The sequence below is a fragment of the Vulpes lagopus genome, chromosome 11 (assembly GCF_018345385.1).
Source record: "Vulpes lagopus strain Blue_001 chromosome 11, ASM1834538v1, whole genome shotgun sequence".
Lineage (NCBI taxonomy): Eukaryota > Metazoa > Chordata > Mammalia > Carnivora > Canidae > Vulpes > Vulpes lagopus.
Window position 1 is genome coordinate 74,115,654 of NC_054834.1, and position 21,417 is coordinate 74,137,070.

The 21,417-nt window shown below is 50.8% G+C and overlaps 1 protein-coding gene across 6 annotated transcripts in view; it reads left to right on the forward strand.

The window, feature by feature from the left end:
- The window catches only part of PC (pyruvate carboxylase), a 118,097-nt gene that overhangs the window by 77,337 nt on the left and 19,343 nt on the right, over positions 1-21,417 (forward strand). For 5 of the 6 annotated variants that reach the window (XM_041721780.1, XM_041721781.1, XM_041721778.1 and 2 more), the window contains 7 exons: positions 17,540-17,675; positions 17,834-18,018; positions 18,256-18,421; positions 18,547-18,692; positions 18,854-18,971; positions 19,273-19,424; positions 20,946-21,064. In XM_041721780.1, the coding sequence (XP_041577714.1) occupies positions 17,540-17,675; positions 17,834-18,018; positions 18,256-18,421; positions 18,547-18,692; positions 18,854-18,971; positions 19,273-19,424; positions 20,946-21,064 (1,022 nt within the window). Of the gene's footprint in view, positions 1-14,955; positions 15,093-17,539; positions 17,676-17,833; positions 18,019-18,255; positions 18,422-18,546; positions 18,693-18,853; positions 18,972-19,272; positions 19,425-20,945; positions 21,065-21,417 lie in introns of those variants that run through there. The other variant, XM_041721776.1, reaches the window with a different exon arrangement.

Sequence of the window (21,417 nt, forward strand, 5' to 3'; positions counted from 1 at the left end):
CCTTGCCTTCCCCAGCAAGGACGCCCCCTCTCCTTATGTGGCCTATGCTCTGGGGTCTTCCTGCCACCTCTCATTGTAGTTCCTGCTGTATTTCTGGCCTGGCCACTGCCTTGTTTTGGTGGAGCTTGTCCACAGTAGCTTCCTGAGAAGGAGTGCCGAGTGCCAGGGAGGTCAGCTGGGCAGCCCCTGTCTTTATTTCACCTGTACACATAACTGATAGTTCAGCTAGATATGGAGTTTCAGGTTTGAAATAGTTTTCCCTTTGCAATTTTGAAGGATCACTTTATACTTTTCTGGTCTCCTGAGTTGCTGTTGATAAATCCTAAACTTTGCTGATGTCTGATTTTTTGTCCTTCTCCCTTTTCCTCCTTTTCTGAAAACTCATAGGACCTGAAATTTCACAACACGCCTGGTGTGGGTCTGGGGTTCATCCATCTTGTTGGCTCTTGGTGTGTCCTTCTGTGGAAACGTGTTCCTGTGCAGGGAGTTTCTTGAGTTTACTGTGACCCCTTTGTTTTTTTCTGTTCTCTCTCTCTGAGACTCCTGTCAGTGGAGTGCTTGGACCAGCCCTCTGATTCTTTTTGCTCTCATCTCAAGCCCATTTTCTGTTTGTCTTTCTGCTTCCGTTTCTAGGAGGCCTCCTCTATCTTGTCTTCCAGCCCTTCTATTGATTTGTTTATTTCTCCCATGATATTTTTAATTTCCAAGAGCTCTGGTTGCTCTCTGAATGGGCCTTTAACAATCTGTGCATAGTTGCCTGTTGATTTGCTGGTATTGTAGTCTTTCCTGACTTCTCCGAGGATATTAATGTGTGTTTGCCTTTTTTCCCTTGCACAGGCTGTTTCCTCCCAGTTGCATTTTTCTGCTGCTTTCTTTTGGTCTCTACCTTTTAGGGCCTCTGTCTTCTGCTGCCCAGTGACCTTTGGTGGCCTGCTCATGATTGCTCCCAGGGACTAAAAGCTGCCTGGGAGTCCGGTTCCCAAGCTGCACAGTAGGTGATATGTGTGCCCTTTGTTGGGGGCCCTCAGTGTCAATGTCCTGAGGTCTTCCCCCTTGAGAAGGTCAGGTCTCCAAGGAGGGAAGGATGGGCTGTTGTGTTGTGGGAGCAGAGGAGGATAAGGCAACAGCATGCGGAGGTTGACTGAACCTTCCACCACCCTTTTTGACCAGATAGCCAGGCCCTTGACTGTGCCTCACATCCGCCAATGTAGACCCTAGGTTTTGCCCTCTCCAGAGACTAAATGTCTGTTCTTCAGGAGAGGGCAGAAGAGGTGAGTAGTCTCTAGACATGAGAGGAGCAGCTCAGCCCAGTCCCAGGGGCCCCAGAGCCATTGCTTCCTAGCCTTCCATGGATTCCGTGGAGAAACCCCAGCCTTCCCCACCACCAGATAGATGACCTGAGATCAGATATCAGCTGCCTTTCAGTTTCCAGGTTGTGTGGCTGTGGTCTCCTCTCCTGCTCTCTCTGTCCTCGGGGCTTTAGAGCTTTAAATATGACCACAAAAAACTCTTCATTCAAGTTTTGCTGTGATTTTAGGAGAAAGGAAAATGAGATGCATAACCCAGCCACAGGAGGCTTTGCACAGATCAGCACAAGGAGAAGGGTGTTCAGGGGAGGCATCCTGGGGAAGACTGCTCCAAGGGAGATGGAGAGTACGTGGATTCTTCGGGAACAAGGAGGAGGCAGTTTGGCTGGAGTTACAAGATTCAGGAGGCTGAGGACTGATGGGCAATCAGGCTGGAAAGGCAGGTTGTGCTGATGAGGAAAGGGCCAGCAGGAGGGAGAGCTTACCTGTGGGTGGGGGTGGGGGGGTGGGGAGAGGAGGAGAGTGAAATAAGGCCTGTATTTGGGGTGCTAACTACCACTAGTGTATAGTGCAGATTGGTAGCTAAAGCTAACCGAGAGTAATGGTTGGCAATGGTTAGGAGCCTTTTGCACTAGTTGAAGTAGCATGAAAGAGATGATCTAGGGTATGTTCTTGGAAATGAAAGGAAGAAGAACATGAGGCTTTAAGAGAACTGACAGGCCTCCTTGACTAGATGGTGGGTGAGGGAGAGGGAAAAGCTGAAGATGCTCCCCAAATTGAAGCCCTGGTTCCTGGGCAGATGGAAGACAGGAAGAAGTGTTGAGTTTGGGTTTTGAGGTGTGTGTGTCATTTGGGAGAGCAGGAAGAGGGTGGGGAGGTAGTTCTGTTGTAGAATTGACATTTCGCATCTATATCCAACAGCTATTATTTTAAATCCTCACACTTCAACTTGCGAATGCCTGTATTGGTTAAGAGGGAAGGAGAGGGAGACAGGGTGTCAGGATGTGAACAAAGAAATCAGTCCCTTACAAAACAAAAGAATAATTTTTGTGTTGTTAAATGAGATTATCAAAAGAATCTCTAGTTTGATATTCTCACAGGTTAATTGGTGTTGCGGAATGGCTTCTGAACTTCCTTAAGACATGGAGAGTGCCAAATTCATTTCTTTCCTAGCTCACCCTCATGTTTTAACTGCATTAGGCACTTGTACATCAGGCTTTTACAAAAGAAACAGAGGCCTCTTTATTTGGGTTCTGTAGCCAAAAAGAAAATGGAGAAGGGGCGCCATTCATGCAGCCACCCCCCTGCCTGTCTCTGTGTCAAGGTGGGATACTCGAGCCATCTGGGTTCTCTTTCAGTGGCTGTCTGAGAGGTAAGGAAAGGGCCCTGATCACTGAGTTTGCAAATTTCTAGTCTACGTCTGCCCACTGTGGCCGATTGTAGCTCCTGGTGTGATGACACTGACCACAGAGTTGGACAGAAGCAGAGTCCAGGAGCCAGTGGGAGCCAGCAGGAGTGAGCCGCATCTGTGTGGTGTGGCTCGCGGGGGGTCCTCAGCGACATGTTGCAGCTGGGCAGGCAGACCCTGTTTCTCATGGTGTCTTGTTGGGGTCGAGGCATGCTTCAGCGTGTTGTCACCATAGACGGAGTCCATCATGGCACAGCCCCGATGCCCCGGGGCATGGCAGAGCCCCAGCCCCGACTGGGCCTCTCCCTTCACAGCCCTTCCCCCACCACGTCTGCCCATCAGAAGCAGGGCCAGCCCCACAGTCCAGCTTCTAATGCTAGAAGCTGACAGTTATAATAAAGGCTGCTTATGTGCCAGGTACTGAACCAAATGCTTTACAAGCAGTTGTTGCTGTTTATGTGCTGTTGGTGTCACTGTGACAAAGAAATTAATGTCCGAGGTTAAACAGTTTACCCAGAGTCAATGGGCTTGGTGCAGCCCTGATCTGAAGCCAGGCAGTGGGACCCTGGGATATTAACTGGTGTTAGCCTTGCCCTGTATGCCAGCATCTGAGAATTCTCTTCCCATGTTTCTTTCCTCCTCACACCCAGTTGGCCCTCAGCACCACTGCCGTGTTGGGGTAAAATACAGATAAAATACAAGATGCCTAGTTAAATTTAGCTTTTGGATAAACAACAAATAATTTTGTAATATTCGGGCAGCCCCGGTGGCGCAGCGGTTTAGCACCGCCTGCAGCCCAGGGTGTGATCCTGGAGACCCGGGATCGAGTCCCACGTCGGGCTCCTTGCATGGAGCCTGCTTCTCCCTCTGCCTGTGTCTCTGCCTATCTCTCTCTCTCTCTGTGTGTTTCTCATGAATAAATAAATCTTTAAAAAAATTTTTTTTGTAATATACCCCAATAAATACTGCATGGTATATACTCACACTTTGAAAAAAAGTACTATTTATCCGAAAATCACATTTTATTTTATTCTTTTTAAAGATTTAAAAAATCTTTTAAAAGATTTCAGATTTTAGAACTGAATGTTCTTTTAAAAGAACATCAGATTTTAACTGAATGGCAGCCCTCAGCTAGTTTTATGTTGGGTGAGAATGAAGTCACGAGTGTGGGAAGAGATTGAGGTAAGTGATCTTGCTGCTCACGGTTCTGGCCAGGTTGTGCTGTGGGCTGCAGGTCTCTGATCCATGGTACACTGTAAAGTAAAACATACTTAATAAATATCTAGAGGATCCCTGGGTGGCTTAGCGGTTTAGCACCTGCCTTTGGCCTAGACTGTGATCCTGGAGTCCCGGGATCGAGTCCCAAGTCGGGCTCCCTGCATGGAGCCTGTTTCTCTCTCTGCCTGTGTCTTTGCCTCTCTCTCTGTGTATGTGTCTCTCATGAATAAATAAACAAAATCTTTAAATAAATAAATAAATAAATAAATAAATAAGTAAATAAATATCTAAACTCCAAACATACTTCACTTTTGCTTTTTTTTCCTCTAAAGAAAGAATATTAAAACAACGTTTTGTAGGAATATGCCAAAATACAGGTAGAAAACTGCTTTGCTTCCCCATTTTCTGTGGATAATCACAACCAAAATTCAAGAATTCTCATACAATCATTCTAACATTTTGCTATTCCAGAAGAGTCACTTGACCTAAACCATTCATTCAGAAAACTGTCTCAATTCTTTTAAAAGCCCCCTCAGAGGGAAATACCACTGCTTTGTCTAATCTGTATCTTTTGCTGATCTGACTGGCCAGACATTTTTCTTAAAGTTAAATATCAGTCGTCTCTGATGCAACTTGGACTAATTATTCCTGGTTCTTGGAACAGCTGCTGCTAACAGGGAGTTTGGATATGAACAGGATGCCCTGCCATCTGCAAATTTATCTTCCTTCTGCTGCTGCTCTTCTGGTTGTGCCTCCTGGAATGTGATGTCTCTGGGCTCCTCAGCCTGAAGAGCCAGAGTCCAAGAGCTACTGGTCATTTCAGGCTGTGGCCTGCTCAGTGTGTCAGGTGCCACTGCGTCCTGCCTGTAGCTAGGCACTGGCATATTTCCACTGGGACTGTTCCAGCAAATGTAGGTACTTTGGTTTCAGAGGAGGGAGGCATTCTCTATCGACTTCCACGTCAGTCTTTCACCTGTACCAGGGGCACCCTCCCTGGGCTTGCTGTCTCTTACTGTCTCTTCTCTCCCTCTCCTCTTTGTAGGACTAAGTACTCTGTCATGTGGAACAAAGCCTGCTGTGTGTATTTTTTTTTAATTTTTATTTATTTATGATAGTCACAGAGAGAGAGAGAGAGAGAGGCAGAGACACAGGCAGAGGGAGAAGCAGGCTCCATGCACCGGGAGCCCGATGTGGGATTCGATCCCGGGTCTCCAGGATCGCGCCCTGGGCCAAAGGCAGGCGCCAAACCACTGCGCCACCCAGGGATCCCCCTGCTGTGTGTATAATGGAGAATGGTTCATATCTAAAATACATAAAGACTTAATACAACTCAGTAAAGAAAAGACAACCAGTCCATTAGAAAAAGGGGCAAATGATATGAACAGGCAATTCATAAAAAAGAAAATCTAAAAATAATCTCAACAATCTTGAGAAAATATCCAACTTTACTAATAATCAGAAATAATTTTCTACCTATGAGATTGACGAAAATCAAAATCTAACAGTAGAAGAGTTAGCAGAGGTTTGGGGAAATAGAAATTCTGCTGTGCTTCTGGTAGCTGTGTGAAGTATTGGGACAACTGCTTTAGAGAGCTATTTGGCAGTATTGACATTTATTATTTATTTGTTTATTTTTATTTATTTATTCATGAGAGACACACAGAGAGGCACAGAAGACATAGGCAGAAGCAGGCTCCCTGTGGAGACTCGATCCCAGGACTGCAGGATTACAACCTGAGCCAAAGGCAGGCACTCAATCATAGGCATCACAGTATTGACATTTAAAATGCGCCAGCTGGGGGCACCTGGGTGGCTCAGTCAGTTAAGCTTCCGAGTGTTGATTTCAGATCATGATCTCAGGGTCGTGGGATCAAGCCCAGCATCAGGGTCTGTACTGAACGTGGGGCCTGCTTGGGATTCTCTCCCTCTGCCCTCTCCACTGGTGCACACATTCTCTCTCTCAAAAAAAAAAAAAAAAAACCAAAAACAAAAAACGGTAAAATGTGTCTGCCATCTGGGGCAGCAGTTCCAATTCCATGTGTAGGCCCTGGAGAAATTCCTGCACATTTTGTACATGGATTCAAGGTTATTCGTTTTTAACATTTTAATTGATATTATTATGGTTGTTTCCAAACATCCATAAAAATGGAACAAATAGTACAATGAGTTTCATGTCTCTGTCCCCCAGTTTCAACAATGATCCATTTGCCAATCAATATACAGTGTTTGATAGCTAAAATTTGGAGACAACCTCTGTGTCCCTCATTTGGGCATGGATGAGCTGTGATATGTATACTGTTATAAAGCCATTAAAATTAATGAGCTAGATCGACTTGTATCAATGTAGATAGATTCCAAATATGTTGGGTGAAAAAACTGAGTTAAAAAAATGACAGTATATAATTTATGGAAAAATTGAAATACAGGTGTATGTTTTCTGGGCACATATATATCTAATCAGTGTAAAATCTATAAAGGGGGAGCACCCCAGCAACTGGCTTATGGTAACACCTAGGGATCAGGGGAGGAGGAAAGGGGTGAGGGATGGGATTGGAAGAACAGCGAGAGAAATTGGAACTGCTTGTAGGAACTGTTTCCTTTTGTTAACTTTAACTGTAATTTTATCATAATAATACATGTGGACACTTGGGGTAGTCAAATTATGTCATGAGGCCTATAAAAACTCCCTCAGTCCCCTATCTGACCTGCCCTCTTTGATTGTCTCCCTAAAGACAAACTCTTTACTTTTAGCTGCTGACAACCCTATTTACACAGGACTTTTGATTGCTGGGCTCCTGCTATGGAAGATTTTGCTTGCTTTTACCTCTGCCTAAGCCCCCTGCCTGTACCCACTTTTCCTGGTTAGGTAACCATTTTTAAGTACATTTTCAGTTTGCACATCATTAAAATCAAGTATTAATAGTCATACTTGAGAACTTCCAAGTGTATACATGGTAACATTTTCTTGTATACCTTCTCAGTTTCCTGGAGTTACTATTTGCCTCATTCTTCATCCCTAAATTGTAAATTGCTATCCCTTCTCCATTCTTTCAGGGACTTCAGGCAATCTAGCCCTTTTTTTTTTTTTTTTTTTTAGTTGTTTACTTAACTCCCTGACTTCCCTCCCCTCCCCTGGAGCCTTCCCCACCCCCACCCTTGGGAACTTTCCCACTTCTGCTGTTGTCCAGGGCAGTGGTTCTCTGTCATCACTTTCCCTAGATGTCCCCTTGCTTCTTTTCTCTGCTGGCTCCTGCATTCCACATCTTGGTTTACTCCCTTGTCTTGTTAGTGCCTCTCCCCAGGAGCTTCCCAGGCCAACAGGCTCCTGGGATGTGAACTTGCCTTTGCTGGGTGTGCCTGAAAAGGGTCTTTATTTTGCCCCCACATTTGACTGGTAGTCTAACCAGGTGGAGAGTTGTAGTTTGGAGGACATCTTCCCTCAGAAGTAGCTTCTGGCTCAGTGTCACTGTTGAAGACTCTAACGTGCCCTTCTCAGTCTCCTTTTTGGAAGCATAGTAGCCTGGATGAGTGCCCCCAAAGATCTCCAGGTCCTCGTCCCTGGAACCTGTAAATGGCACCTTCTAATGAAAAAAGTTTTTTTATTTTTGTTTGTTTGTTGTTGTTATTGTTGTTGTTTTTAAAGATTTTACTTATTCATAAGAGACACAGAGAGGCAGAGATATAGGCAGAGGGAGAAGCAGATTCCCTGCGGGGAGCCCGATATGGGACTCGATCCCAGAAGCCTGGGATCATGACCTGAGCCAAAGGCAGACTCTCAACCACTGAACTACCCAGGTACCCCTAAAAGGGAGTTTTTGTGGAGGTGATGAAGTAGAGGACCTTGACGTGGGGATGACCCCAGATTAATGCCGTCCCATGTGTCCTTGGGAGATAGAGGTGGGAGAGTACACATGTCAGGGAAGGCCAAGTGCCCACATAGGCCAAAACCAGAGGGATATGGCCATAAGCAGAGGTGTCCAGGTGCTACAAGCAGGGTGCCATGGGGTAGGACACCCCCTCCCGAGCCTCTGCAAGGAGTGTAGCCTTCCCAGCATCTCCATTTGGACCATTTGGATGCTGAATTTCTGGCCTCTAAAACAGAGAATATACCTTTGTTGTTTTATGCCACCAAGTCTGTGATGATTTGTGATAGTGGTGCCAGCAAACTCTGCAGAAAGCTGTTGGATACTACTGGGTCCCCTTGCCAGGTGGGACTCACAGCGTCACACTGGCATCTCCAAGCACCCTCGCCACCACTGCACGTCCTCAGCCCTGGGACTGCTATGTGCCAGTCTTCCTGTTCTGCTCTCTGGGCGATGTCCTTAACTGTCTTCTCATTCTTCTATTTATTATCGTTAAAAATGTCTGAAACTCTATTTTTAATTTCCTAGAGCTCTTTCTCCTGCCTTTAAAATAGCTGCCGCCTCTCAATGCAATAGCTTCTCTTACTTCTCTGAGATTAATTATAGTTTTTTTTCTAACTATCTGCTCTCCATATTACTCTTCTGAGAGTTTCTTGTTTTTTATTCTCCATTTGTTTTGGTGAATTTGGGGTGAGCTCAAATAGCTGGTGATCTTCGCTGTCCATTCATGCTGAAGGCTGACGTGGATGCAGGTTGGAAAACCTGGGCGTGGCGGGACTCAAGGGCTTCACAGGCTGTCTCTGCTGCCTGTCCCCACCCCAGGTGGAGCCTCTCCAGAGCCTGATGGCTGGAGACAGCATCATCTAGCCTGCCTGGGTCTCACTTCCTGCGCCTCTAGACCCGTGCTCTCAGGGCACAGGAACTGTTGTGGGGTTGGTGGGGGGGGCTGTGTATGACCACAGGGGACTCAGGACCAGGTGGCCCTTATGAGGGCTGTGGGTGTTGCTCTTCTTTGCTGCTCTCTACCTACAGCCACTTCTGTGTTCTTTAACTTGGTGTTACCGCTATTCATCCCCACTTTTCAAACAAGAGTCATGAGTCATCCTTACTTGTGGCCACTATCCTTTAAGAGGTGCTGGAGGTACTGCCGCTGCTGCGTTTCTGGGTTCCTGTTGTTTCTTGCCTATGTTAGAATGTCTTCCTCAGTTGTCTTCCACCCTCTCATCTTTCCTCCTCACATCCACCTTCCTCAGGATGGCCAGAGTGGTCCCGCTGAATTGCAGCACTCTTCTCCCCTGCCTGGTTTCTTGGATGGCACCTCCTGACCCGGGGGATCTGGTCCCTGCCCCTTGCTGTCAGAGTCCAGGTGTCTGCCCTTGGCCTCTTCCTGAGCACCTTCATTCCTGCCTCTGGCCTCAGTGTACATCCACTAGGCTGTTTGCTCCTTGGCCTTTGCTCCAGCTGCCTCATGCCCAAATTGCCTCCCCCTGCTTCCTTGTCCTGGATGCTTCAGTCCTGGTGTTCTTCAGGAGGGCTTCCTGCTGGCTGCCTGCTCTTCATGCAGCTGGTGCTCGTGCTGGCGCTGCTCACTGCTCGTGTTTGCTGCCTCCCACTCGGCCTTCCCTGGAGGGATCACTGATCACAATCCTAAATAGCTCCCTGTTCTGAAGGCCCTGCTGTGGCCTGTGTCAACCTGAGCAGATAAAAGAAGGGGTCATTTTTATCAGCCTGTGCCCCCCAACCTGGTCCTTGGTTTTAGAGTCTCTGTACGTCCTGGTCATTGGTGGGGAACCTGGGCATGTGTTTCCTTAGGGCTGCCATAGCAAAGTCCCCAGAACTCATAACAAAGATTTATTATCTCACACTTCTGGAGGCCAGAAGTCTAAAGGTGTTGGCAGGACATGTGCTTCCTCCCAAAGCCATAGGGGTCCTTACTTATCTTCTGACTCCTGGTACTTTCTAGCAATCCTTGTAGATGAATTTTTCTGGACATATGGCTGTCTTCTCCCTGTGCGTCATTACATGATCTTCTCTCTCTTTGTCTTTCTCTGTGTCAGAATATCTCCTTTTTATAAGGACACCAAGCATATTGTATTAGGGCCACCCCAGGGGCTTCATTTTCACTGATTACCCCTGCAAAGACTTTGTTTCCCACTAAGATCACATTCTGAGGCCTGGGGTTGGGACTTCCACAGAGTAGAAGGAACACAGTTCCTTGAGGAACACAGTTCATTCCATACACTGGCATTCACTTTCCTGCCACCTTGGGGCTGGAGTGAGCTGGGTGAGCAAGTGGGGGAGGAGGTCCTATGTGACTCTCCAGCTAGGGTGGTATCCCGTGAAGGGATCAAGGAGCTTCCGGGACTACCTGCATCCCTGCTGCCTTCTGGTACCTGTCTTCCTATCCAGCTGCCATCCAGAATGGAGTCTTTAGTGTTGAGCACCTTGCTCGGCCCTCCTGGTTCCCACCTTCCATCTGGGAGGTGCTTTTTGCTGACCTTGCCCTTTTAACTAAACTTCCTTATCAACCCTTTGGGCTCTAATCTGTGTTGTATGCCCCACTAACTTGTGTGTGCTGCTCCTAGCAGGGGTCATGACCCTTTTCATTAGCATGCCATAATATTTCTGGAAGCTTGTGTGATCTGGAGGATTCATTCATTGGTTTGTTCATTTGTTCCCCAGACATTTAGTCACGGTGTCGGGCACAGTACAGAGTGCTAGGAAGTCAACAGAAAACAAAATAAACTGAGGATCCCATCCCCACGGTCCTCACAGTGGCTCATGAGATGGGTCAACGAATCATTAGGACATGAAGTGCTTCTTGCCATGGACAGCTGTGCCATGGAGGACCTTATAGACATCCTCCATAGACAGGAAGACAGTGGGGTGTGGCAAGGACAATGACAGAGCTTTTCCAGGGAGGTTCAAGCTCCCTGAGGAGGTGGGTGTCCAGGATTGACTTCTGAGTGAGCCCTAAAGGACTCAGAGCACTCAGGGCCAGTGGCCTTCTGACAAACTGGTACCTAGGCGAGCATGCGCAGGTCAGCAGTAGCTCTCCTTTTGCACCAGGGGGCACTGTTCGCCCTGCAAGGCTCCCTGTCCTTGAAAGAGGCTGGGACAGGGCAGCCGCTGCTATGCCAGTTGCCCCCTCCTCAGTCCTGTCCTTCCCTGCAGGACCAGACCCCTTCCTTGCCTCCTTTCTCTGAGCCTGCTACGTCCCCCTGCCTACACATCCCAGCAGCTCACACAGCACCATTTGTCCTGGTGTGGCTGCCCCACCCTGTCCCCTGTGCCTGCTGCCTGAAATCAGAGGGCCAGGGGAGCAGGAGGGGCCTGTGGGGCCATGCTGGTGTGTCTCTGAACTCTTGTGGCCACTTAGGGCAGCAGCAGGCTGTGCTGCCCTGGGCCACATGCTGTTTCCACTCCTGTCTCTGACTTTGGTATTCTTGCTCTTTCTACTTTGTCTGTCACCTTCACTGTTTTTGTGTCCTTCCTTCAGCTCCCCCTACCCAGACATCATAGCCCTAGTCAGGCCTCTCTTAGGCTCTTTGATACCGGCTGAGTCCTTTCTTTTCATCTGTCCCTGCTGGCCACCAGCCCAGAGGCCCCCTCTTGGACACGTTTAGGACAGTGCAAGAGCTGCCTGGAGAGAAAGCTCCCCGAGAGCAGCCCCATCCACCAGAGACTTGCTTTTGCCATGGCTGGAATCCTCTGCCAAGAACTCCTTCCTTCTGGTTTTGACCTGCTTTTGCTGGCCCTGCAGAGGCCAGCTGGGGGCCAGGGAAGGAGCCTGGTTGGGGTGCTGGTGCTGGGGAGAGTCGGGGGAGTAGATATATGGGAGTCTTTATAGTTCATTTGGAGATTCCTGGGGCCTGTTTCTGATCTGTTCTCCCTTCTCACCTCTTCTCGCTGTCCCCCTACATACCTCTGATGTGGATTTGCTGAGGGGCTTGGGAACGAGTGGCGGGCAGTCCAGACTGAGGGCTTCCAAAACTGCCATCAGCCAGGCACCCCCAAAGCAGAGCCACGGCTCTCCCTTCTAGTGAGCCTCCTGCCCACAGCTGTCCCCTAAGGCTGTAGGAGATGCCATGTGAAGACCAGGGATATTTAGGGTGGAAGCAGTACAGATCCTTGAAGGAGCATTCCAGGGCCTGACGCTTGGCCACAGTGACCATGCAGGTGGCTGCCTTAGCCTGGTCCCAGCAGGGCTCCTCTGGCTGAGAGTACACCCACCCTTAGCACAGTGGCCATTTTGTGTGGACCAAAATTTGGTCAAATTTGTCAGTGGCCTGACAGAATTTTGTGCTGCTCCTTGCTGCAAGAGGCAGCCTGGGAGATGTAGTCAAGGTCTGAAGTGGTGGGACTTCTAGTGCCATTTTGACTATTTATTGGACAAATTGAAGCTGCCGTAGCTTACCAGGAACACATGAAGGCTGGCACTGCTGGCCGGCTCCCTGGTGGGAAGTGGCAGAGTGCCCCTGGGGGCCCTGCTGCAAGTTCAGACCAGTGACACAGTTTTTATCAAGACTGTGATTTTTGGTTTTTGGTTTCCAAGTACCTGTCATGCTGTACTTTTGATGAAAGCCACAACTTACTCCTTTAGTTGTGATGACTCCAAATGCCCTCATGGATCAGAGCTCCTGCTTCAGAGTGCAGTGTACAAATTGGGCTCTAAACCAGCCCTGCTAGGTGACCTGGGGTGTTCTGTAATACCACTACACTGGATTCCTTATCCACACAAGGGAATGATAAGGAATTGTAAGAGATACCTGAGTTAGTACTTGCAGAACATCCCATGCGTAGCTCAGTTACCTGGTAAAGAGTAGAGGCACTGCTCGGTGTGCTGGTCAGTGTGTGTCCCTACCCGCCAGCACCAGCCTGGCATGTAGGCAGAGCTTGGTGAGCATTGGATGTCCTAGAAGCGAAGTGGGCAGATCATCGAGATTGGGGAGAAGGTGTTCACACCTTTCCCCTCCCTCCTTCCACGGGTTGTTGTAGGCACCATCCTGACTTGATTGTTATCACTGCCTTCTCGAAGGAGAATGCTGAGCTTATTGATCCAGTGTTGGAGGAGAAATCGAAGCTCAGGGAGAAGTAGAAAGTGTGGAGTCACACTGAGAGGCAGCAGGGAGAAAGCAGGTGTTCAGACACTCCCTGCTTCATTCTGCTTCACGCTTGCCGGCAAGGCGTTGTTTACATGTCCCAAGTGAGAGTCAAAGCCGTCTTATTCCCTGTCTCTAATGTACAACCCAAGGCCAAGGAAAGAGATCTGTCAGCTGGCATTTGCAAAAAATAGCAAACAGGCCTCTCTGGGACTGTCAGCTCTCTGGAGAGGAAACCAGGTTAAGGGATCTACAGGTGACAGTAGTTGCTTTTCTCTTACTATTTCTTTCCCCATCGCTGATGTTAGGGAAGATTTTCACCCATACACATCATCAGCATGGAGCAAGGCAACATGGTGTGCCTGGGGCAGATAACCAGAGGCTCTTTGCTCTGATACCATCTGAGCAGCCTTGCCTCTCCTGAGGAGATCCAGCCAGCAAGGCTGTGCTGTCCGGGAAAGCAGCCTCGCTGGCTGAAGGGTTCCAGCTCTATCAGGCAGGATCAGGGAAGGTCATAATGCAACAATATGAGAGCTTTCCAAGATGCCAGTTTTGGTTAACGAGGCCCTTGGAGATTTTAAGGGAGATTCTTAGCCAGATTGTCAATGAGTTTGAGGATTTCGTGGTTACCATCCACTAACCAAAACCCACGGTGGGAGCCTGGCCCCAACCCCACACCACTCCCCTGTGACCAGCACCTTTGGGTGTTCTCTGCCCTAGTGTGAGGATGACGAGGATGCCACTTGGAACAGTGTCTGAGGGAAGGCTGGCACTCCAGAGGCTGTTTTTGGGAAAGTGCCACTGTGGGGAGAGGCTGGCACTCAGGTGACTCCACGATGCCAGGGCTTGATCTCTGAGCAAGGGGCCCCATTTAATGTCAGAGGCAGCCCCTCTAGGAGGGCTGTGGGAAAGGAGTTTGGTGCTTGGAGACCTCCCCACTGCCCTCTGCTCCCATCTCAGGGACTCCACTTCTACCAGTAGATCTCGCCAGCCTCCAGCGGCATGGCTTCCTGCCTCCACAGCACCCCCCGTACCCCCACCCCCACCCAGCACTGCATAGGGCCTCTCCTCCCTCCAGGGTTAGGAGATGGGGCAAGATTCAGGGAGCAGTAGAATCTGCCCACTCAGCACCTCCCTTCGTGCCTCCCTTTGGCCCATCCCTCAAACTCAACATACCATGAGTGGACTCTCACACATGACCCACAAATGTCCTACTTCCCGGAAGAGAGGGCTCTGTGAGGCAACCTACCTCTGTCCTGCAGGTTTCCCTCAACTGTAATTGATTCTGGAAAGGTCTCAGGAAGCACCAGGCACCTGACCCCCACACCCCTGGGTTTCAGGTCTAGGAGGAGAGTGGGATTTGACAAGGGGAGAGGCTGGGTACTGAGTTAGCCAAGTTCTAGGAAGGGTGGACATGTTATGGGAATGAGGTGACATTTTTTTTTTTAAGATTTTATTTATTTATTCATGAGAGACACACACAGAGAGAGACAGAGACAGAGACACAGGCAGTGGGAGAAGCAGGCTCCATGCCACACAAGGAGCCCGATGCAGGACTCGATCCTGGGTCTCCAGGATCACACCCTGAGCTGAAGGTGGCGCTAAACCGCTGAGCCACCCAGGGATCCCCCTGAGGTGACATTTTAGTTCATCTCTGTGTGCTCCTGTCCCAAGCCTAGCATTGGTGGGCAGGAGGGGTGGGGGGTCGGGGTCATGTGTGACTCATCTCTACCTGGGTTCTGCGGGGCAGCATGACCTGTGTCCTTTGTCATCCACACGAGCCCCGCCCTCCTAGCCTCCCAGACCCCGCTCTCCTTGCTCACTGATGTTTCTGTGCCTTTAACCCCAAGTGGCAGCAGGTCCTAAATCAGTCTTGGCTGCCTGCTGTCTGTCTGCTGGCTGGTAGCCTGCCTCAGACCACCTCCCTTGCAATCTTTCCTGGTCCCAGGGGGTCAGGGCAGGCTGTGAGTCACCTGCTACCTTCATGACTGGACCTCCCTGCCTCCCCTTGCTTCAGGCCCAGAGCCACTGGGGGCGCCCCTTCCCCTGATTTCAGTCTTGGCCAAGACCCAGGCTTCCAGCACTCTAGTGCCTGAGGCCTTTGTATCCCAGTGCCAGTGACCTCAGGCAGAGCAGCCAGCTGTCCATGGCCTCCCTGGGCAGAAGCAGCTGTTGGGTGCCTGGCTGTTGCAGGGTGAGTGCTGTGGGGAGAGCATGGGCCAGGCACACTGGGGTGGCGGGCCCTGGTGCTGCGGAATGTGCGCAGGAATGTGGGTTGTGTGGGGCTGCATGGAGATGGAGTACCTTCTTGCTCCTGTTCTCTTCTGGGAAGCAAGTGCTAGTGTCTCAGCAGTCCTGCCATGCTCAGGGCACGGGCCCATTGGCCCCCAGGATGACCCACAGAGGTTGGGGGTGGTGGTGTCCAGTTTCACAGATGAGGACATGAGGTCTTGGGAGCCTGGATCTCAGCTGGGGCAGACCCAGGCCTATGGACTCCAGGCTTGCATGCTGGGCCACCAGTGGCTGGATGGGGCTGCTCTCTGCATTCCTTTCCCCAGTGCTCTGACTTCAGGGAGAGGGCCCTGATCTATCTTTCTTCTCTGTGAACTTCTGCCTGGCTCTCTGCTGTACCCCAGGGCTTGATCTGCTTGGATGCGGGTTCAGCAGCATTTGGAGGCTTTTGTCCCAGCCCAGAGGCGGGGGGGGTGGGGTGGCATCTGTGAAGATCAGTCATGGTGGAATGAGCTCTGAGGCCTGCGTGGGTGTTTCAGGCTCCCTCTTTTCCTAGCTGTGAGCTGAGAGGCACTTGATGCCCACCTTCCACACAGCCTCCAGTGATCCCTTTCTGTATTTGGAAAAGGGAGCAGGAGTAGAAGGGGGTGTTTACACACAAGATGATAGGTAAGTGCCTAAGTGGTAGCAGGAGCAAACCCACCCAGGTGGGAGAAAAGCTTGGCCTCCCTGGGAAATAGTTGAAACTTCTGGAGGTTTGAGAATCTTGGTGCCACTGGCCCTCAGCTGTGAGGCTGCTCATCTGTACACAGGTGAGGAAGACCCATAGCCGTCTCGTTAACCAAGAGATGAGGAAGGTGAGGTGGCCCCACTGTGTGAGGTAGAGGGGGCTCAGCCTTGCTGCCTGTGGTTTCACAGGACAAATGCTGAGTCCTTTACCTCCCCCAGGGAGACAGTTCAGGCGCTCTCCTTACCTTTTTTTTCTGCAAAGATCTTCCTCCCCCTTCCGTATATGCCTTCTTAGTGCTAATTGTAAATAATACACCCCTAGTGGAGAAGATATAGACTGTCTGGAGAAGATAGAGAAGGAAAAGAACAACACTGCACCAATTCTAGAATACAGGAATGAGTGACATGCTGTCTGACAGAGCTCCTTCTAGTTCTTTTCCTCACCTAAAAAAAGCTTCATGAAATCATATTATTTACCTTTTTTAATTTCTGTAGCATCACATTATAAGCATTTCCCTTGTAAATAGAGCTGTGCAAATAGTCATTCTTAATGATTTTATAATGTCTGTATAGATGCCCTATTGTTGGATCTTTAAGTGGCTTCTAATTATTTTCTATTGTAAATAATGCTGTTTTGAACATCTTTCTGCATCCATCTTGGTTCCCATTTTAGAATAATATTTCCTTGTGTTGGATTCCTAGAATGGTAACCACTGGGCCAAGGGGCAAAAATATTTCAAAGGTTCTTGATAGGATTTCCAGAGAGCTTTCCAGAGAGCTGCCCTGATATCCAGACCTCACCTTGTGTGTCTGTCTCCCTAGGCCTTACCAGCACTAAATCTGATTGTTTTACAACACTGTTGCTAATTTAATAGGCAAAGTGGCACCTCCCTGTTCTCTTTTGTCCCTGGTGATTTCTGGTGAGGTGAAACTGCTCATGGTTTATTAACCACCTATTTACTGCTCTGTTGCCGCCCTTGTTCTAAAGGAGTGCTTTGCCTCTTCTTGACTTAATCCTATGTGGTAGTTTGGGCTAGTGGGCCCGTTATCTGAAGCAGATCTCAGAGTCTTGGGCTGCTGGTGGATCCGTGAGGGGGAGATAATGTGGTGATATCTGAAGTTCAGTGCACTTTAACCCTTGGTAGAAAAGGAGGCTTCTGCCACTGTGTGAACAAGTCCTTGCTTCTAAAGTCTGACAGAGGTGTGGCTTCCTGAGAGGGCACGGTGATGCAGGTAGGCTCCTCGAGAGATCTGTCATTACCCTCATTGCCTGGCCAGGTGGAACCCTTCTGGAAGGACACAGGGGCCAGTGTGGTGTGGAGAGGTCCTAAAACCCAGGCCGCTGGGCCTCACAGAAGGCATTGAAGGGGACTCTGACAGTGTGCACACTGAGGGCACTCAGGGTCTCTGCTTGGTCCCCACAATTGCTTTAAGAGCTTGGAGTGTTGTGAAAGTTATTAGAGTGCTAGGGTGAGATTGGGTTCTGTTTGGGTTTGGCTTTTTCCCTTCCCTACAGCCAATTGGCCCCCAAGGGAATGTTGGGTGTGGCTGGGAATTGAGGAGGGTGAGGTGCTGGCTTTCATGTGGGGCCGCTACAATGGCAGGATGGGGGTAGGACCCTCATTCTTCCTGGGAGACCCTCTTTGCCGAAGCTGCTCTAACCCAGCTCTGACTTCCCAGATGCTGAAGTTCCAAACTGTCCGTGGGGGCCTGAGGCTCCTGGGTATCCACCGAAGCTCCACTGCCCCCGCTGCCTCCCCAAATGTCCGGCGCCTGGAGTACAAGCCCATCAAGAAAGTTATGGTGGCCAACAGAGGTGAGTGCCCTTGGGGCCAGCAAGAGGAGCCACGTGTCTAGCCCAACCTTAGTGTTTCTGTTCTGCGCTTGCCCTGCGCACCAGCTCTCCACTCCCCTTCTGCTTCTGTTAAGGACCCAGGAATCTAACATCTTGTCCCGTTGCCCCCTCCCTCCAAGGTGAGATTGCTATCCGTGTGTTCCGGGCCTGCACAGAGCTGGGCATCCGCACTGTAGCTGTCTACTCGGAGCAGGACACAGGCCAGATGCACCGGCAGAAAGCAGATGAAGCCTACCTCATCGGCCGCGGCCTTGCCCCAGTGCAGGCCTATCTGCACATCCCAGACATCATCAAGGTGGCCAAGGTGAGCTGGGCTGGGCTAGGCCTGAGTCCTGTGCCTTCCCCCCACCCAGGGCAGCCCATAGTAAGTGTCTGTGAATAGGGGACTGGGTAAATGAATCAATGAATGAATGGATGGATGGATGGATGGATGGACCGACCAGATGAAGTGGGGGGAGATGCTTGAGCCACAGGTTTTGGGCTGGACCTGTGTGAGAGATTTTGAGAGATGCTGCATGCCTCTGACTGCTCCTGCCCCCAGGAAAACAATGTGGATGCAGTGCACCCTGGCTACGGGTTCCTGTCAGAGCGAGCAGACTTTGCCCAAGCCTGCCAGGATGCAGGGGTTCGGTTTATTGGGCCGAGCCCTGAGGTGGTCCGCAAGATGGGCGATAAGGTGGAGGCCCGGGCCATCGCCATTGCTGCAGGTACATGTGGTGGACAAGCAACTGTGGCCCGCACAGCTCGAGAGGGGCTGTCTAAGGAGGGTCTGATGGGTTCGGGCAGAGATTCCAGCCTGTTACAGAGGACCCACATGCCTCTCTCCCTACAGGTGTCCCTGTGGTCCCTGGCACAGATGCCCCCATCACTTCCTTGCATGAGGCCCATGAATTCTCTAACACCTATGGCTTCCCCATTATCTTCAAGGCCGCCTATGGAGGTGGGGGGCGTGGCATGAGGGTCGTGCACAGTTATGAGGTGAGCAGAAGCCCAGGGCTGGGAGCAGAGCAGGGAGCCCCGCTGGCCTGTGAGGCCACCTGCAGAACAGAGCCTGGGGTTCCCAGAGTGGGCGGGGGTCCCGCAGAGGGTGAGGCTGAGCTACAGGGCCCAGTGTCTGCTCAGCTTGCCTGCCCTCTCAGGAGCTGGAGGAAAGCTATAACCGGGCCTACTCGGAGGCCCTGGCCGCCTTTGGGAATGGGGCGCTGTTTGTGGAGAAGTTCATTGAGAAGCCACGCCACATCGAGGTGCAGATCCTGGGTGAGTGGGGGCGTTCACGGGGCCACCACACGAGGCAGGAGCCAAGTGGGCTTGATCTTTCTGGGCTCACCACAGCTGGTGTCCAGGAGCCACCCCTCAGGAAGAACCTCCCCTGGGAAGGCCAGCCATGGAGGCTGGACTGGTCAGGGCCCAGGCCTTGGTGCTGACCGTTTCCCTCCTGACTGCCCCAACTGCCGGGGGCAAGCATGGATTGGCCCCAGGAGGCTATATGGGATTGGTGGATATTTAGGAAGTGTTTAGGTCCCAGGAGACACTGAGGCCAGCTTACCTTTCACTGTAGGAGACCAGTACGGGAATATTCTGCACCTCTATGAGCGAGACTGTTCCATCCAACGGCGGCACCAGAAAGTGGTTGAGATTGCTCCTGCAGCCCACCTGGATCCCCAGCTTCGGACACGGCTCACCAGTGACTCTGTCAAACTTGCTAAGCAGGTGAAGGGCAGGGGCCTTCTGGGACAGTCTCCTTCATGGAGATAAGGAGCCTGTACCTGTGGCTTCCTCTGAACTCCTACCAGCTTAGGCCTCGTGGCCAGTAGTCATGTCCACATGTGGACAATCTGCTAGGGAGCAGGGAGGCCCCAAGTGACTGGCTCTGGTAGACAGAGGTGAGGACTGTCTGGGGAGGAGAAAGCGGTAACATGGGATTTGGATCCTCGCTGTGTGAGAGCAGAGGTGCCAGGCCCAGAGACCAAGCTTGGAGTCCAGAAAGGCTGAGAAGAGGAAGGGAAAGAGGTTTCCAGCCACTCCCTCTGCACAGACGGAGCTCTGCGTGGCACTGCCTCACTCCTGAAACAAAAGGAATGAGATCCAGTGGATTCTGTCAAGATTAAGAAACATTACTAAGGCATTTCCTGTCATTCATTCTTGACTGGCCCCTGCATCACCTTTATTGCCACCCATCGAATCCTCAGGTCCTCCTCCTCCTGCCAGTCTTTGCTCTACTGGGTCGTGGAGGTAGGAGATGGCAGGTGGTTCCCCAACAGTGACCTGCCCTCAGGCCTGCCCAGGAGAGCACCTGCCGTGGCCAGGCCTGTAGCAGGGGGCCCCCCCTTCTGTTCTTCTGGGCCCTCCTGAACCCACCCCCTCTCAGAGTCGGAGTATCCTGCCCCCACCTCTACCTCCCTTCCCAGGGCCCCGAGTGAGAGCATCTTCTCAAATCTGCCTTCCTCGGCACCCAGGTGGGCCCCCGGGTGCTGCTCTCCTTGCAGAGCCTGGCCCCCTCAGACCTTTCGGGCAGCAGATGATTCTATGACCTTCCCCAGCTGAAAGAGAGGGTCAGCACTCACAGGGAAGCTTCAGACACAGTTAATATAAGGCTTGGTTAGGGTCTAATTTAGAGTTGCCATTTGGGTTATTTCATATGAGTAATCTTACCTGGAATTGGGTCTAATTCACTGGCTTAGGCAGTGTGTCCTATAACAGGTCTGAGGGAGCTCACTGAAGTCTACTTTGTGGTTCTGGCAGGACAAGAGTGAGACTGGAAAGAGGGTTGAATTTTGTATTAGAAGGATCATCACTGCTGGTTCCTCTCAGAGGACACCTCTTTGGGTCATGGTCAGAGGTCCTGGTGATGCGTAGAGCAGAGGGGAACTTTCTGAAAACCCTCTGAGAATGAGAAGGTCCAGCAGAGACTGGGGTGCGTGGTGGGGCCTGTCCACTGGGGAGGGTTCTGAGTGCAGCTGCCAGTGGCAGCTCCTGAGTTGTTGCCTCAGAGAAGCTGGGTGCAGTCGCCAGAGCCTGGGACTTCAGCCCCTTCAGCCCAAGGGGGAAGAGAGGGGCATGAGCTGCAGGCGCTTGCCCTAGGGGCAGGGCTGTTGAGGCTGGGAGTGCAGTCTGTTCTTTCTGGAACCGGTCAGTGGTTGTGGCTGAGCCAGAGTGGCTGTCAGGGCCCAGTCAGAGCCCAATCGGTCCCACCCTGCTGATTGATGTCTTGCTGACACGGCCGCCCCACAGGTGGGCTACGAGAACGCAGGCACGGTGGAGTTCCTGGTGGACCGGCATGGCAGGCACTACTTCATCGAGGTCAACTCACGCCTGCAGGTGGAGCACACAGTCACCGAGGAGATCACCGAGTGAGTGGGTGGGGCTTCAGGGGCGGGGCACTTCTGAGGGCGGGGCAGCTTCCAGGTTTCCCATAAAATCCACATATTGGGGGGGCATTTAGTGGGGGCTCGGCCCACCCCCCCACTGTGGTAGAGAGCAGTTAAGGATCTAGGTACTTTTTACAAAAATTATTAGAAAAGCATTACATGTGGGGTACCTGGGTGGCTCAGTCGGGTAAGCAGCTGACTCTCGATTTTATCTCAGGTCATGATCTCAGGGCTGTGGGATGGGGCCCTGGAGCCTGCTTAAGATTCTCTCTAAAAACAAAAGAAAGAAAAGCATCATATGCTTATCATAAAAATGAAGGAGCAAATAAAAAAAC